The sequence below is a fragment of the Suncus etruscus genome, chromosome 18, assembly GCF_024139225.1.
Source record: "Suncus etruscus isolate mSunEtr1 chromosome 18, mSunEtr1.pri.cur, whole genome shotgun sequence".
NCBI lineage: Eukaryota > Metazoa > Chordata > Mammalia > Eulipotyphla > Soricidae > Suncus > Suncus etruscus.
The window spans coordinates 34,824,947-34,839,708 of NC_064865.1; the positions used below are offsets into that span (position 1 = coordinate 34,824,947).

Sequence of the window (14,762 nt, forward strand, 5' to 3'; positions counted from 1 at the left end):
GTCAGCTAGTCTTTTTTGTTTTTGTTTTTGTTTTTTGGGTCATACCCGGAGGTACGCAGGGGTTACTTCTGGCTCTGTGCTCAGAAATTGCCCCTGGCATGCTTGGGGGACCATATGGGATGCTGGGAATTGAACTGGGTCTGTCCCAGGTTGGGTGTGTGTAAGGCAAAAGCCCTGCCACTGTACTATCTCTCTAGCCCCTCCTCCTGAAACTTTCATTTCATCTTCTCAGTGTTTTATGCTCTCACTCTTCTTTTTTTTTTTTTTTGGTGGTTTTTGGATCACACCCGGCAGTGCTCAGGGGTTATTCCTGGCTCCAGGCTCAGAAATTGCTCCTGGCAGGCACGGGGGAACCATATGGGGCGCCGGGATTCGAACCGATGACCTCCTGCATGAAAGGCAAACGCCTTACATCCATGCTATCTCTCCGGCCCCACTCTCACTCTTCTAACATGATGTGCCTAAGAGATCTTATTTTTAAATATCCCTGGGGAGAAGACATGTTTATTGAAACTGTCCCTTAATTTTAAATACAAAAATAAAATAAATTTTCCAGCATTACAAATTAAAACAGTTCTATAAATGATACTTCCTACACAACTCCCAGTCTCAGTGGCCACATCTTCTTCCCCATCTACTTGAGCTTCAGAGAGTATGAAACATTAGTGGAATAAAGATGCTCCAGAGAAATAGAAGGCAGCTTTCTCGAAGAATGAGTCTTTGGCTTGGTTCCTATAAAGGTCAGGATAAGTGCACTGTGGGAAATCCATTACTCCCTGTCCCAATTTTGTTGAGGAAGAGAAGAATGAGTTATTGAGAAGGGACATCTCCATCCTAGCTGGAAGGTTCCTGAGACCCATATTACCTTCTCACCAATAGGGCAAGACTGGAAATAGTGTTGGAGGCAGCACAATGAGGCTGTAGTATCACCAGGAGGCCAGGCCAAGTAACAGCAGCACTCCTCCAGCTATGCTCCACCAGAGATTGCCTGCTAGTCCTCTTTCAGCCCTGTCCAGAGTCACCAAAGAGGAAGGACCAAATGCTGGGCTAGCTGTGGTGAGGGCAGGAAAACGTGAGTGGGGCAAGATAGCAAGTTGGTCCTGGGGAGGAAGGAGAGTTTGTTGAGGTGCCTGTATCTTTGAAACAGCAATAGCACAGTGGGTAGGGCGTTTGCCTTGCACACAACGACTGGGTTCGATCCCTAGCATCCCGGATTTGTCCCCCAATGGTCCCCCGAGCCTGCCAGGAGTGAGTTCTGAGAGCAGAGCCAGGAGTAACCCCTGAGCATCACCAGGTGTGGCCCAAACAAAACAAAAAACAAAAACATATGTCTGCTTAAGCTTAATTCTGCTTAAGCCAAATTAAACTTGCTTTCTCCTGTGGCCTTGCCTACATAGTAGCAGATCATGTAATAGCAGAGATCAAAACCTCAACTGTCTGCATGCAAAACATTTGTTCTAGTCCCTTGAGTTATCTCTCTAGCCCTCCTACCCTGCACTTAATTAATTTTGATTTTGGGGCCATTCCTGGTGGGTTCTGGAGACATGTAGGGTGCTGAGGATTGAACCCAGGAAGGCTGCATACAAGGCAAGAGCCTTACCCTCTGTACTATTGCTCCAGCCCTGCACTTTATTTATTTTTGAGGGTGGGGGCTTGGGCATACCCTGCACTACTCAGGGCTTACTTTGACCCTGATCTTATGGACTACTTCTGGCAGAGCTCAGAGGATCCAGGTTGACCAAGTGCAAGGCAAATGCCCTCCCCACCATACTATCTCTCTGATCTAAAACTGCATTTTATTTTATTTCCACTTCTCCCCTCTACTCTGAATTTATTCTATTTTATTCATTTTTTTTTTTTTTTTTTTTTAGTTTTTTGGGTCACACGCGGCGGTGCTCAGGGGTTACTCCTGGTTGTCTACTCAGAAATAGCTCCTGGCAGGCACAGGGGACCATATGGGACACCAGGATTCGAACCAACCACCTTAGGTCCTGGATCGGCTGCTTGCAAGGCAAACACCGCTGTGCTATCTCTCTGGCCCCTGAATTTATTCTATTTTATTCTATTTATTTATTTATACCCCACATTTTAAACTGGTGCACCTCACCTGTGGGGCTGGGATCAACACCAAGAGTCTGAGGAAGGCATGCGTCTGGGACTCTGGGCTGCGACTAGTGGCAATAACAGTCACCATCACCACAGAACCTGGGGTGGCTGAGTCCGGGACCTCCAGCCATAGGCGCCCCCAGGCAGATTCATTTGGTTCTAGGAAAACCCTAAGGAGTAGACAGACAACTTGTTCGAGTTCTAGTCTTCTAAGAAACTAGAGACAAACTGCCCCTGCCAAGCATTGGGAGGGGGGGGAAGGTCCCAAAGGTGAGGGATCTGAAATCCAATCAGAATAGGAAAGAGGCAGGATTTAAGGAACAGAATCAGATTACCCTCCCCCTAAAGATGGGGCAGGAAGGGAGCAGGGGTTACACCTGGAGATGTTGGAGGTGAGAGCGAAGGTAGGGTTGACTGAAGCATTAAGATCCAGATCCTGAGGACCGGAAAAGCTGGCAATACGGAGACTGAGTGGGGCTTTGCTGCCTGGTGCCAAGAAACCCTGAGGGCCACAGAGCTGTGGAGAAGTGTTGGTCAGGGCAGGAGCTATTCCAGTTCTCTCCCCGAAACAGCCAGAGTATCTCAGCACATATCATATTACTGTCTCACCTCCAGAAGGACTGGAACTACAGTGCAGGGCTGGGGTGCTGCCCGGTGTAGGGCCCGCCCTTTGCCATCCTGGCCTGTCAGCTCAAGTGAGAAGGTTTCCTGGGTGGGCAGAAGTGGTAGCGAGGCCACGAGGAGACCCTGCTCCCTGGGTCCGATGGGTTCTAAAGACACTCTGCCCAACTCAGCCCCCTCTTGTACCCCTCGAAGGATGACATGGGAGAAATGTGGCAGAGGCTCTTCAGAGTTGCCTCTGGATGGAAGCCCAATCACTTCTACTAGGAGCTGGGTCTGCAGACCTGGACCAGAAATTGAGGGATGAAGGGAGATACATAAGAGTCAGTTAAAGACAGGAGAATAGATGACTTTCAGAATGGGGATTAGATTAACTTCCGGGACTATGGATAGGGAAATAGGGTCATACTTAAGTGATATTGATGGATCAGAAAGGAGACACCATAAATATACTTCATTTTAATCTGTTTTGTTTGTTTGTTTGTTTGGGGGCATGCCTAGCAGTGCTCAGGACTTACTCTGGTTCTGTAATCAGGGATCACTCCTGGCAGGGCATAGGCATAGAGAATTACATGTGGTGGCGGAGATTGAAACTGGGTAGGCTGTATGCAAGGCAAACTCTCTACCTGCTCCAGTCCCAAATGTTCTTTATCTTGAACTGATTTATGGTTATATAGTTTATTAAATAAAATCCATCTAGCTGTACAGTTAATATTTTTTTGTTTGTAGGCCATACCCAGTAGTGATCAGGGGATACTCCTAGCTCTGCACTCAGAAATTAAAATTACCCCTGGCAGACTGGAGGACCATATGGGATACTGGGGCTCAAACCCAGATCAGCTAAATGCAAGGCAAGCACCCTACCCACTGTGCTATTGCTTCAGCCCAGTACACTTAAATTTTAATGCTTTATTGTATTACATTTTACTGCTTTCAGTGGTAGAGAGCACATCTTGCACATCTATGACCCTGAATTCCATCCCCAGAACCAACCCCTAGAAAATCTTTATTGAGGCTGGAGCAATAGTTCAGTGGGTAGAGTATTTGCCTTGCATGTGGCTAACCTGGGCTCAATGCCTGGCATTCCATATGGCTCCTGAGTACCACAGGAGTAATTCCTGAGTGCAGAGTGAGGAGTAACCCCTGAGTACCACTGGGTGAGTGTAGCCCAAAATCAAAACCAAAAATAAATTAAAACCCAAAAATTAAATATATATAATGAATCATGTGCATGCAGGAGGGAATAAACAGATATACCTGCGACAGGCTGAGTCAGTGGGTAGAGGCCAGGATGGGGGCCATCATCCATGGGAATTCCAAAGTAGAACAGGAAGTCCAAGGAGGTTTGAGCTGAGGGGAGATGACGGTAGTCAGAAATCATCTCAAGGGGCTAGAGAGATAGTATAGGGGATAGGGCATTTGCCTTGCATGTGGCTGATCCCCAGCATCCAATATGATCCCCCAAACCCTACCAGAGTGATCCCCATGTGCAGAGCCAGGAATAAGACTTGAGCATGACTAAATGTGTCCCAACCCACATCCTCTCCTTTCCCAAAAATAAAAAGTAAAAGAAATCATTCTAAGAGCTTACGAATATTGATTTCTGAGCTTTGCAGTCTCCTCTTCCCTTCCCAGGATGATTTACCTCCTTACCTTGCACTCTCACCTGAGGGGTGCCCTTAGCTGTAACCACTATCTCCCAGGCTCCCCTTTGTGGAGGATCATTCATGGTCACCATCCAAAATTTTCCAAAGTGGCGAGTAAGACCTAGAGGCCCCTGTCCTTCCTCTTGGCCCTGAGAAACTCCTGGGCAAGGGGCAAGAGAAGTTATAGAACACAACTTTCTCTTTCCTTTGTACTCACCCTCATTCTCCAGTCCCCATTCACTGTTTGTCCCCCTGCCACATGGAAATACCTGCAGGGTTCTTGATCCAGAAGCTGCTGACTTCTCCATGGATTCGAACTGTGATCTTCTGGAGCAGTCCATCCACACTGAACACAAGTGGCCTCCTAGATACCACAGTAGGAGGTTCCAGGGGAAGGATCACCTTGAGGGATGTGAAAAGATCAGAAATTGGGAGAGAATATAAAGTATGGGATTAGGTAGGAGCAAACAAAGATAGGAAAAAGGTGAGACTGAGAAGAAACTGGTTAAGGAATACCAGTGAATGAGGGGCACCAGAACAGGAATGAAGTTATGATTAATGTTAAAGTTGAAGGTAAGGGATTAATTAGGTCATCATTCTGTCTTCCTTAAAAGTAACAGCCAATCTGGGTTCTAGCCCTGGCATCTTATATGGTTCCCTGAGCTCTTCCAGAAGTAATTTGGAGCACAGAAGCACCACCTGAGCACCACCAGGTGTGGCTCAAAAACAAATTAGAAACAAACAAATAAAAAAAAAATGAAGGTAGAACTTCCTGTGCTAGCCCTGGAACAGAACACAGATACAATGGTACCAATACGGAGCAAAGTTAAGGTGGTTTGTGGACTGTAGAGGGGACAAAACTTCCTTCCCACCCTTCTGACCAGAATGACAACAGAGTAATGAATTTCCTATACAATCACCCATTGCCTCAGTTCTGAGCTGAAGACATAGGTCTCTGGATCCACATTTACCAGGTCAGCCATGCTGTCCCCAACAATGGCTGCCACATCCTGAATATACTGGTCTTTGGTGAAGATCACTTCTCCTCCTGAGGCCATGGCCACTGCTTCATAAGGCTCAAAACGGGAAGGGGACAAGACCTCACGTCGAGCTCGGCCCTGGATGGATCTTGATGGGTCTTCCGTCACAAGGAATGTTACCTGTGCCCAAGAAGAGAAGAACAGTGCTTGAGGCTAGCAAGTGTTGAGGCTACGGACTGTTGTAGACGAAGCTTTCCTGTGCCTAAGCTTTCTGCATTGCTGATTATTAGTGGTAAGTCCTCCCTCTGGATGTAACTGGAGCAACTCCCATTGACACAGCTTTCCAGTCTGAGAGAGCAGTAGCTCATTCTATTGCATCTATATTGCGGATTATTAGCAACTTGATACTAGAGATCTCTAGTTTGTCAATGGTTTACCAGAAGCAGGTTGAACTACAAGTTCAGCATTATTAAGTATTGTTAGATTAGGGAATGTTATACTCATCAGTCACCTCTGCCCATTCCCAAACTGTTTGGACTCTGGTATATGACTCTCACATCCCTAGGCAGCTCATTGGGCCCCTGTCCCCCCCCCCCCCCCCCCAGCAATGCTTACTCGGCAACGCCGCTCCCGAGTCAGGTATTCTATTCGGTTGGTGAGAAAGGCATCCTTGGGAGAGGCATCAGTGAAGACAAAGATGTCTGAGAGTGGAGGTGTGTGCAGCAGGGCCAGCTGACAGGGAGGGAAAGAGCTGATGTTAAACATGGTGGTAGCAGTCTGGAGATATAGAATGGGAGGTAAGATACTGGCCTTGTACGTGACCAACCCTGGTTCAAATCCCCAGCACCCAAGCATTTCCAGGGGGAACTCCTGAGCAGAGAGCTAGGAAAACCATGAGTGCTGACCCAGGTGAGCCATAACTAAATAAAAATGCTGATAGTGGGGACATGGGTAAAGAAAGAAAGGAGGGCAGAAAAGGTATAGATAGGGCCTGGAATCTTGAAGTGAAGCTAGTGGAGATAGGATCCAGAGGCAGAATGGAAAGTGGGATCCAAGTTAGAGACCTCTAGCTTCCCTTCAAGGTGAAGCCTGGGAAGGGGAGAAGAGGCAAGCAGGCTGACCTCCAGGGCTGACAGGCACATCTCAGGCTCATCTCCACCCCCCAAGGCATGGATCTCATTGAGTTGTTGCCAGAAGTTGTCAGGGTCACTGGTTGTAAAGACAGGACCAAACCCTGGGGAGAAGAAAAGGATGTTGAAATGAATAAGAAGAGGTTCTCCTGACCCAGGCCTACCCCCTCAATCAAGGTCCATGCACTCCTGAGTAGAAAAACATCAACATAACACAATTCCTTTATATCAATTTGATCAGGAAAAATCAAGGCCTTCAGTGGGAATGTAGACTTAATTTCCTTAACAAAAAGGCAATACTTCTTGAAAGTATATGTAACATAGTGATTGATTGCTTTATATGCAGCTGACATGGATTTGATCCTTGCTACCACCTATGGTCCCCTGAGCCTTAATAGGAGTGATTCCTGAGCACAGAGTCAGGAGTAAGCCTTTGGGGGCTGGAGAGATAGCACAGCAGTAGTGCATTTGCCTTGTACACAGCCAACCCGGGATGGATCCGTGTTCGATCCCCAGAATCTCATATGGTCCCCGAAGTCTGCCAGGAGCGATTTCTGAGCAAAGAGCCAGGAGTAACCCCTAAGCGCCAACAGGTGTGGCCCCAAAACCAAAACCAGTCAAACAAGCAAAACACCTGGGATCTGTCACTTCACCATAAAAGTCACAAAAATAATAGTACTTGTTTTGTTTTATTTCATCTAATATTAACTGGTAACACATCCAGCTGAGCTCAGGGATCACTCCTAGCAGTACTTGAGGGACCATATGTGGTACTAGGGATCTAGCAAGGGTTAGCAGCATACAAGGCTTAAGCATACCTTAACCCCTGTGCTATCTCTCCAACCTTTAGTAGATCTTTTATTTGATCATGATTTCAACCTGGGAGACAGGTAGGATAAAGTAAGTGAACCATTACACAAATGATGAAATTGAGGTAGAGTTTGGGTAACTATAGGAAGACTATAAACCCAGGAGCCAGAGTGATAGCACAGCAAGTAGGGTGTTTGCCTTGCATGTGGCCAACCAAGGTTTGATCTGTCATCCCATATGGTCCCTGGAACCTGCCCAGGGGAATTTATGAGCACAGAGCCAGGGGGCTATGGGGTGTGGCCCCCTCATACACACAGCCAAAATAGACTGTAAATCTAGGCCAGAGATCAAACTTTAGTTGGGAAAGGAAAATAATGTCATCGAATGTTTCAGTTATGGTTACCTGAATCTACCTTCACCCCATCATTATTATACAGAAAATGGAGATAATGAAAATGGCTATTAGCATGGAAATCTAAGAAAGCAGAGACCTTTACCTAAACATTAATTATGATGAAACTCTTATAGTAGGTGCTATCATTTTGGAAATGGGAGAAGTAGCTAATGATCTCCTAGAATCTAGGACCTAGATGCATCTCAATATCAATAAAGGCTCCCTCTGAACCATAAACTGTATTGCCATTTTGTTAAGGAAGTACAATTCTGAGACCCACTTCATCATCAATGGCATTTATTACTTGACTAAGACTTTCTTTTAAAACCTTCACTGTCTCAGAAGAGCCAGTTACCTGGGTCATGGAAAGGCACCAGGACATAGTGACTGGGCTCCATAGGGCTGCCCCGGCGCTGTTCCACAATGCGGAGAGTCTGAATTTTGGCAGCATTGATCTCCTCACCCATACTACCTGTGGTGTCCAGAACAAAGCTCAGGCCAGAGGCTGGGGTGATGTCCAGCAGCCTGGGAAGAAAATCAATGGTCTGTACTTCTGTCCTGAGCCCCTAGTTTCTCAGCAACCCCAAAGCTCACTGATAGAAAACCACTTACCTAGAGAAATTCTTGTCTCCCAGGTGGCTTCGCAGGAAGCTGAAGGCCTGGATGGATGCCAGAAGGGCCAAGTTTGCAGCCTGGAGGTGCAGCATATGGTGCGGGGAGAAGCCTGGAGCTGTGCTGTCCTTATTAATGCCTCCCCGTGGTGGCTGAGTGCTGCTCTGGTCAAAATGGCCCCCATGGCTACATTTCCCTGGGTTGGGGAAAGGAATCTGGAGGGTGGAGGTAAAAAACCCACTGCCTCCTAAGAAAGGGAGGTTCCTTCTTCCCTGCCTAGTTCTCTCACTCCTCAGCAAAGTATTAATAAGAAATGATTACAAAGTTTGAGAGAAGAGGGCTCAATGGACTAAGCACATGTTTGTACATGGAGACCGAATTCAATTCCTGAGCACTCCTGAGAGTTATTTTGAGTACATCAGCACTGCGCCATCATATATGGGCAGAAATCCAGAAAACAAGAAGAAACAGTGGCATTTTGCAGAGGATAAATCTGTGTTGAGCCTGAAGAGTCAGTCCCTGCAGCACATGGTGGATGTCCTGAACCCTCTGCCAGCTTCCAAAGCTGCAGCCCCTACCCTAATAATTATGGCCTTTCTGTGAGCTCCTTCCATCTATCATCCCACTCATTTTCCCAATACCCTCTCCTTCCAAGGAGCAATGGTATATGACAAAGGAACCTACAAGACTGAAATGGCCATGAAAGGTGCAAGGAAAGGAAGTGTATTTCCCCACTATTTCTAAAGGCCTTCCTGTCAGTACCTGGAGGTTTGGAAGGGTGAGTTCCAAAGTAGCCAGAGGTGAGGAGTGTGAAGTCCAGTAAATTCCTGGGACAGCTTAACTCTTCACAGTCGGAGCAGGTGGGATCACCCACTGTGGACAAAGGATGAGTCTAGAGCAGAGCTTCTTAAATATTTTTCATTCATCCCTTTTCTTTTTTTTTTTTTTTTTTTTTGGTTTTTTGGGTCACACCCGGCGGTGCTCAGGGATCACTCCTGGCTGTCTGCTCAGAAATAGCTCCTGGCAGGCACGGGGGACCATATGGGACACCGGGATTCGAACCAACCATCTTTGGTCCTGGATCGGCTGCTTGCAAGGCAAACACCGCTGTGCTATCTCTCCGGGCCCCATTCATCCCTTTTTTTTTTTTTTTTTTTTTTTTTGGTTTTTGGGTCACACCCGGCGGTGCTCAGGGATCACTCCTGGCTGTCTGCTCAGAAATAGCTCCTGGCAGGCACGGGGGACCATATGGGACACCAGGATTCGAACCAACCACCTTTGGTCCTGGATCGGCTGCTTGCAAGGCAAACACCGCTGTGCTATCTCTCCGGGCCCCATTCATCCCTTTTCACTTAAAAAATGCAACCCAGGGGGGCCCCGGAGCGATAGCACAGCAGTAGGGCATTTGCCTTGCACATGGCCAACACAGGATGGAGCCTGGTTTGATTCCCGGCATCCCATACGGTTCCCCGAGCCTACCAGGAGCAATTTCTGAGTACAGAGCCAGGAGTAACTCCTGAGAGTCACCAGATGTGGCCCAAAAACAAACAAAAAAACAAGCAACAACAACAAAAAGAAACTGGGATTCAACCACCAACAGTCCTGGATCAGCTTTATGCAAGACAAATGCTATCTCTCTGGCCCCAGGAGTGATTTCTGAGTGCAGAATCAGGAGTAACCCCTGAGTGCTGCTGGGTGTGACCCAAAAAACAAAAACAACAAACAAACAAAAATGCAACGCAGGGGCTGGGGTTATAGCATAGCAGTAGGGGTTGCTTTGCATGCAGCCAACTTAGCATTCATTTCATATGGTCCCCTGAGCCTGCCAGGAGCTATTTCTGAGTGCTGAGCCAGGAGTAACTCCTGAGCACTGACCGTTGTAGCCCCAAAACCAATAAATAAATAAATACATACATAAATACATAAATAAATAAAATCAACCCAGATGATTGCAACCAGAAACACCTCTGAATCATTACATGATTGATTTTGGGATGTGGGAGTATTATTTGGGGTTCAATACTAGCTCTATGCTTGGAGGTTTCACCCAGCAGTGCTCAGGGAACCATGTGGTGCCAGGTCCAGTCACATGGTTGGGGGGGGCCACATGCCAGGCAAGTGCTTTAACTAGCTTTCTGGACTCTTTCACAGTTGATCTTAATAAGTTATGGGTTCTTGTGTGCTCAAAACATTTTTACTGTTGGCAAATTTTTCATGACTTCCATATTCAGTTCCATAGCCTCATATGGGGTTGTAATCCATGTTCAAAGGTCAAAGTTGGGGAGATGGCTTAAAGGGCAAACAAGTGCACATATTTCTATGCTAGAGACCTGGGTTGATCTCTAGCACCATGTGGTTCTCTAAGCATCTCTAGGAGCAATTTGCATTTCCAGCAATGAGTCTCTGAGCACTGTGAGCCCTTCAAATCAAGAATCAGTTTAAAAAAGAAAAAGAAGAGAAGGAAAATAGAAGCTGAGATCTGGAACCCATAATTCTAATATCCTCACTCTACTCCAACATCTTCAGTGTTTTTTATTTCTTTTGAAATAGAAAGGTATATTAGAAATTAGAAGGTGGGCCGGAGAGATAGCATGGAGGTAAGGCATTTGCCTTTCATGCAGGTCATTGGTTCGAATCCCAGCATCCCATATGGTCCCTTTAGTCTGCCAGGAGCACTTCCTGAGCATGGAGCCAGGAGTAACCCCTGAGTGCTGCCGGGTGTGACCCAAAAAACAAAAAACAAAAAAACAAAACAAAACAAAACAAACAGGGGCCGGGCGGTGGCGCTAAAGGTAAGGTGCCTGCCTTGCCTGCGCTAACCTTGGACGGACCGCGGTTCGATCCCCCGGTGTCCCATATGGTCCCCCAAGCCAGGAGCAACTTCTGAGCACATAGCCAGGAGTAACCCCTGAGCGTTACTGGGTGTGGCCCAAAAACCAAAACAAAACAAAACAAAACAAACAAATTAGAAGGCATGGGCCAGAGCAATAGTACAGTGGGTAGGGTGCCTGCCAGGAGTGATCCCTGAGTGAAAAGCCAGGAATAAGTCCTGAGCACTGCCAGGTGCAGCACACAAGCCCCCAATTCTTCACCACCCAAAAAAAAAGCAGAAGGGAAAGGAAAAGAAACACCCAGTTGGGAAGAAATTCATTATAGGACTAAGTTCTTCAGCTTTCTCTTCCAGTTCAAAAAAGGAAAAAACATGGGGCTGGAGCCATAACACCGTGGGTAAGGTGCTTGTTGCATGTGGCCTACCCAAGTTCCATCTCAGGTATCCCATAAAGTCCCTGAGCCTACCAGGAGTACTTTCTAAGTGCAGAGCCAGGAGTAACCCCCTGAGCACCACCAGGTGTAGCTCCAAAACAAAATAAAATAATAATTTGGAGTTCATGGGGCCAGAATAAGCATATTTGCCTGGCATGTGATTAGCACACTGAACCCAGGGCTTTACCTTGTGCCAGGTTCTGGAGTTCCTGCCTGGACCAGAGGAGGTGAGGGTGTGGCTGCTGCTTCCCCATTTCCACCCAGTTGCTGTGACTGTAAAAATCCTGGTTCCAGGAGAAGAGGAAGGCATTAGTCTGATTCTTCTCCATCTTTATTCATTTTGTTTTATTTTAGAGCCACATCTAGCATTGCTCAGGACTTACTACTGGCTCAGGAATCACTCCTGGCTCTGCACTCGGGGTTTGGGGTACCATATGGAGTACCAGGATTAATCAATCAAACCTAGGCCAGCAGCATCAAGAAAAGAACACTGCCTGCAGTTCTCTCTCATGCATTGACTCTCTATCCCTATTTCTCATCTTAAAACGCTCTTCCTACCCCCATTCCTGTCAATCACCCCAGACCACTCCCAGCTCTCCTCAGGGCCCAGCACAAACTAACACAAGTAGGAACTCGCCCATGTTCCTTGCTGACTCACTGGGATCCCTCCAGGTCTTTCAGTGACATTCCCGAACCATCTCTGAGCTTGGTGCCTCCCTCTCTCCACTTCTCTGTACTGCCAGTTTGCATGTGGGAAACTCAACAAGGGTCTCAGGCCATTTGCAGGCAGTGCCTCAATCCCTTCAGAGGAGGGGAACATAATATTCTTTTGGGCAGGGAGACTAGACATGAAGAACCCTCTCACCACGACCCCAGTTCTCACCTGCAGGGCATGCAGGGCAGCCCCAAGACGCTGGCGGGCCAGATTGTAGTCCTGGGCACGGGCTGCAGCCAGACTCTCCCGCAGGGTCTGCACCAGGCGTGTGCGCCCCTGACTCAGCCGCTCAGCATCAAAATGCAGATCAGGGTCATTCTTGAAAGTTGGCAGAAAGTCTTGGGCAGCATTGGCACGAGTCACCTCACCTAAGGCCGCTCGGAATCGTCGGGAAGGAGAACCGGGCCCAAAGTAGGCGGCAAAGAGGTCATCAGCAAGAAGGGTGTGGCCCTGTCAAGAGTTGTTGGGGAGACAGGGTCTCCAGGGAAATACCTTGGACCAGACCATACCTAACTTCCTCAACAACTGAAAATTAGGACTAGTGTTGAATCCCAGTACTACATGTATTGAGCCAGCTGTAGCCCCCAAATAGTATCGGATGCAACCCCCCCAAACCAGATTTTTGGTATTGAGATTTTTTTTTTTTAAGTTTTGGGACCACATTTGGCAATGCTTCTGGTTCTACATTCAAGAATCACTCCTATTGTTTGCTTAGGGATTGAACCTGGGTCAGCTACAGGTAAGAAAAACATACTACCCACTATTCTATCATTCTGAATCCTGATTATTGTTGTTGTTGTTTTATTTTTGGGCCACAACCAGTGACGCTCAGGAGTTACTCTTGGCTATGTGCTCAGAAATTGCTCTTGGCTTGGGGACCATATGGGACGCCGGGGTTTGAACCCAGGTCCGTCCTGGATCAGCCGCGTGTAAGGCAAACGCCTTACCACTGTACTATTGCTCCGGCCCTGATTGAGCTCTGGCATCCCATGTGGTCCCCAAGCATCATCAAGAGTAATTCCTGAGTGCAGAGCCAGAAGTAACCCCTGAACACTGCCGGGTGTGGCCCCAAAACAAAAACAAAAAAATGAAAAACAATATTAATTTTTAAATTAAAAGTATTTTACTGGGGTCAAAGTGATAGTAGAACCAGTAGGGTACATCCTCGGCATCCCATATGATCCCTCAAGCCTCCCAGGACCCATTCCTAATTGTACAGACAGAGTAACTACCAAGTATAGCTGGGTATAGCCCCTCAAATAAAAACATAAAAGCAAAGCAAAACCAAACACACACACACACACACACACACACACACAAGATGAAAATAATCTAAAAATATTTTTTTACTGGTCTTTTGCTGGTAAGGGGTACAGAGAGATAGTATAGGAGTAAAGTGCTTGTCTTGCACATCCTAGTTCAGATTCTATCTGGTAACCCCCTAGAAATGATCCCTGAGCACAGAACCATTCTTAGTATCACTGGTGTGGCCCAAAACCAAAATGTTAAGTTAAAAAGACTGGAAGGCTCCAAAGAATCAAGAGTGCTGAGCCCTGTAAGGTGAAGTCATTCCTGAACCTTTCTCAGGAATGGACCCAGTTTCAGGGTAGGATCTCTGGCTATTGTGGGGAGACCATTCTCTTGCTAAGCAGGGCCCCTGTAGAGGTTCCAGGGAAATGGGGAATCACACTGGAAGGTAACAGGATGCAGGGATGCTCACCAGGAAGTCTTCAAGGTGAAGGGGTGGCCGCCCTGGAGGTGGTTGATCCAGGAAGAGCTGCAGGGTGACATTGAGTGCTGCTTCCTCAGTTAGATCCTGGTGTGTGATGGAGCCAGGGGCAGCCAAGAGGCTCCAGATGTTGGGAAAGAATGCAGATGTGGGGAGCAGTAGCAGCAGCAGCAGCAGAACTGAGGGGCCCAGGTGGGACAGGGACAAATGCTCCAGGAGCATCGCTGGGACATGGACCTGGGACAGATGTCAGAGGCTTGGCTCTTAGTCTCCATGGCAACCTGCTCTGGCCCCTTCTTTCCCTTTGCGTGAAAGCTCAAGTGCTCCAGCCCAGCTTCCCTCCCCTGTCAAACAATCTCAGGCCTTATCAGGTTTATAAACAGGCACCTGCAAGAACAGCTCAAGCTCCTCCCTCAAGACCCCTCCATACACACCCAGGGTGACACCCCAGCACAGGAAGACTCAGTTTTCCCAGGCTTCTCCCCTACCTGGTGTCCGGGTCTCCGGTAGGGCCGAGGCGTAGCGTCAGAGGGCACTTAGGTCAGAGTTATTATTAACCTAAGCAGGACTGAGCGGAGGGAGGGAGGCCTGCAGGGTGGTGGGGTGGCAGGCCAAGTGCCCTAGACCCCCGGATCATGCCTGTCCAAGGCCACAGGCAGCACTGCAGCAGGGCGGGCCTCCCTTGGGCGCAGTGCAGAGGTAAGTGAAGAGCTGGGAGGAGGGAGCAAGCAAGCAGCGTGACTCAGGCCTGGCTA

The 14,762-nt window shown here is 47.7% G+C and overlaps 1 protein-coding gene across 1 annotated transcript; it reads right to left on the reverse strand.

The window, feature by feature from the left end:
- Positions 1-488: 488 nt before the first annotated feature.
- VWA7 (von Willebrand factor A domain containing 7) lies at positions 489-14,716 on the reverse strand. Its single transcript, XM_049765147.1, has 17 exons — positions 14,496-14,716; positions 13,999-14,244; positions 12,447-12,728; positions 11,751-11,847; positions 9,062-9,172; positions 8,300-8,495; positions 8,043-8,212; positions 6,475-6,587; positions 5,969-6,085; positions 5,345-5,533; positions 4,643-4,775; positions 4,381-4,533; positions 3,985-4,077; positions 2,716-3,011; positions 2,484-2,623; positions 2,108-2,276; positions 489-1,100 (listed from the first exon to the last, which is right to left on the reverse strand). Exons 2-17 carry the CDS (start codon positions 14,227-14,229, stop codon positions 927-929), a joined length of 2,664 nt encoding a protein of 887 aa, XP_049621104.1. The 5' UTR covers positions 14,230-14,244; positions 14,496-14,716; the 3' UTR covers positions 489-926.
- Positions 14,717-14,762: the final 46 nt, after the last annotated feature.

Coding starts and splice junctions, on each gene's coding strand:
- VWA7 (XM_049765147.1), bottom strand. CDS start 14,229: ATGCTCCTGGAGCATTTGTCCCTGTCCCACCTGGGCCCCTCAGTTCTG. Junction 11,848..12,446: donor CTGCCCTGCATGCCCTGCAG/GTGAGAACTGGG, acceptor TCCTGGAACCAG/GATTTTTACAGTCACAGCAA. Junction 8,496..9,061: donor TCACCCTTCCAAACCTCCAG/GTACTGACAGGA, acceptor TCCCCAACCCAG/GGAAATGTAGCCATGGGGGC.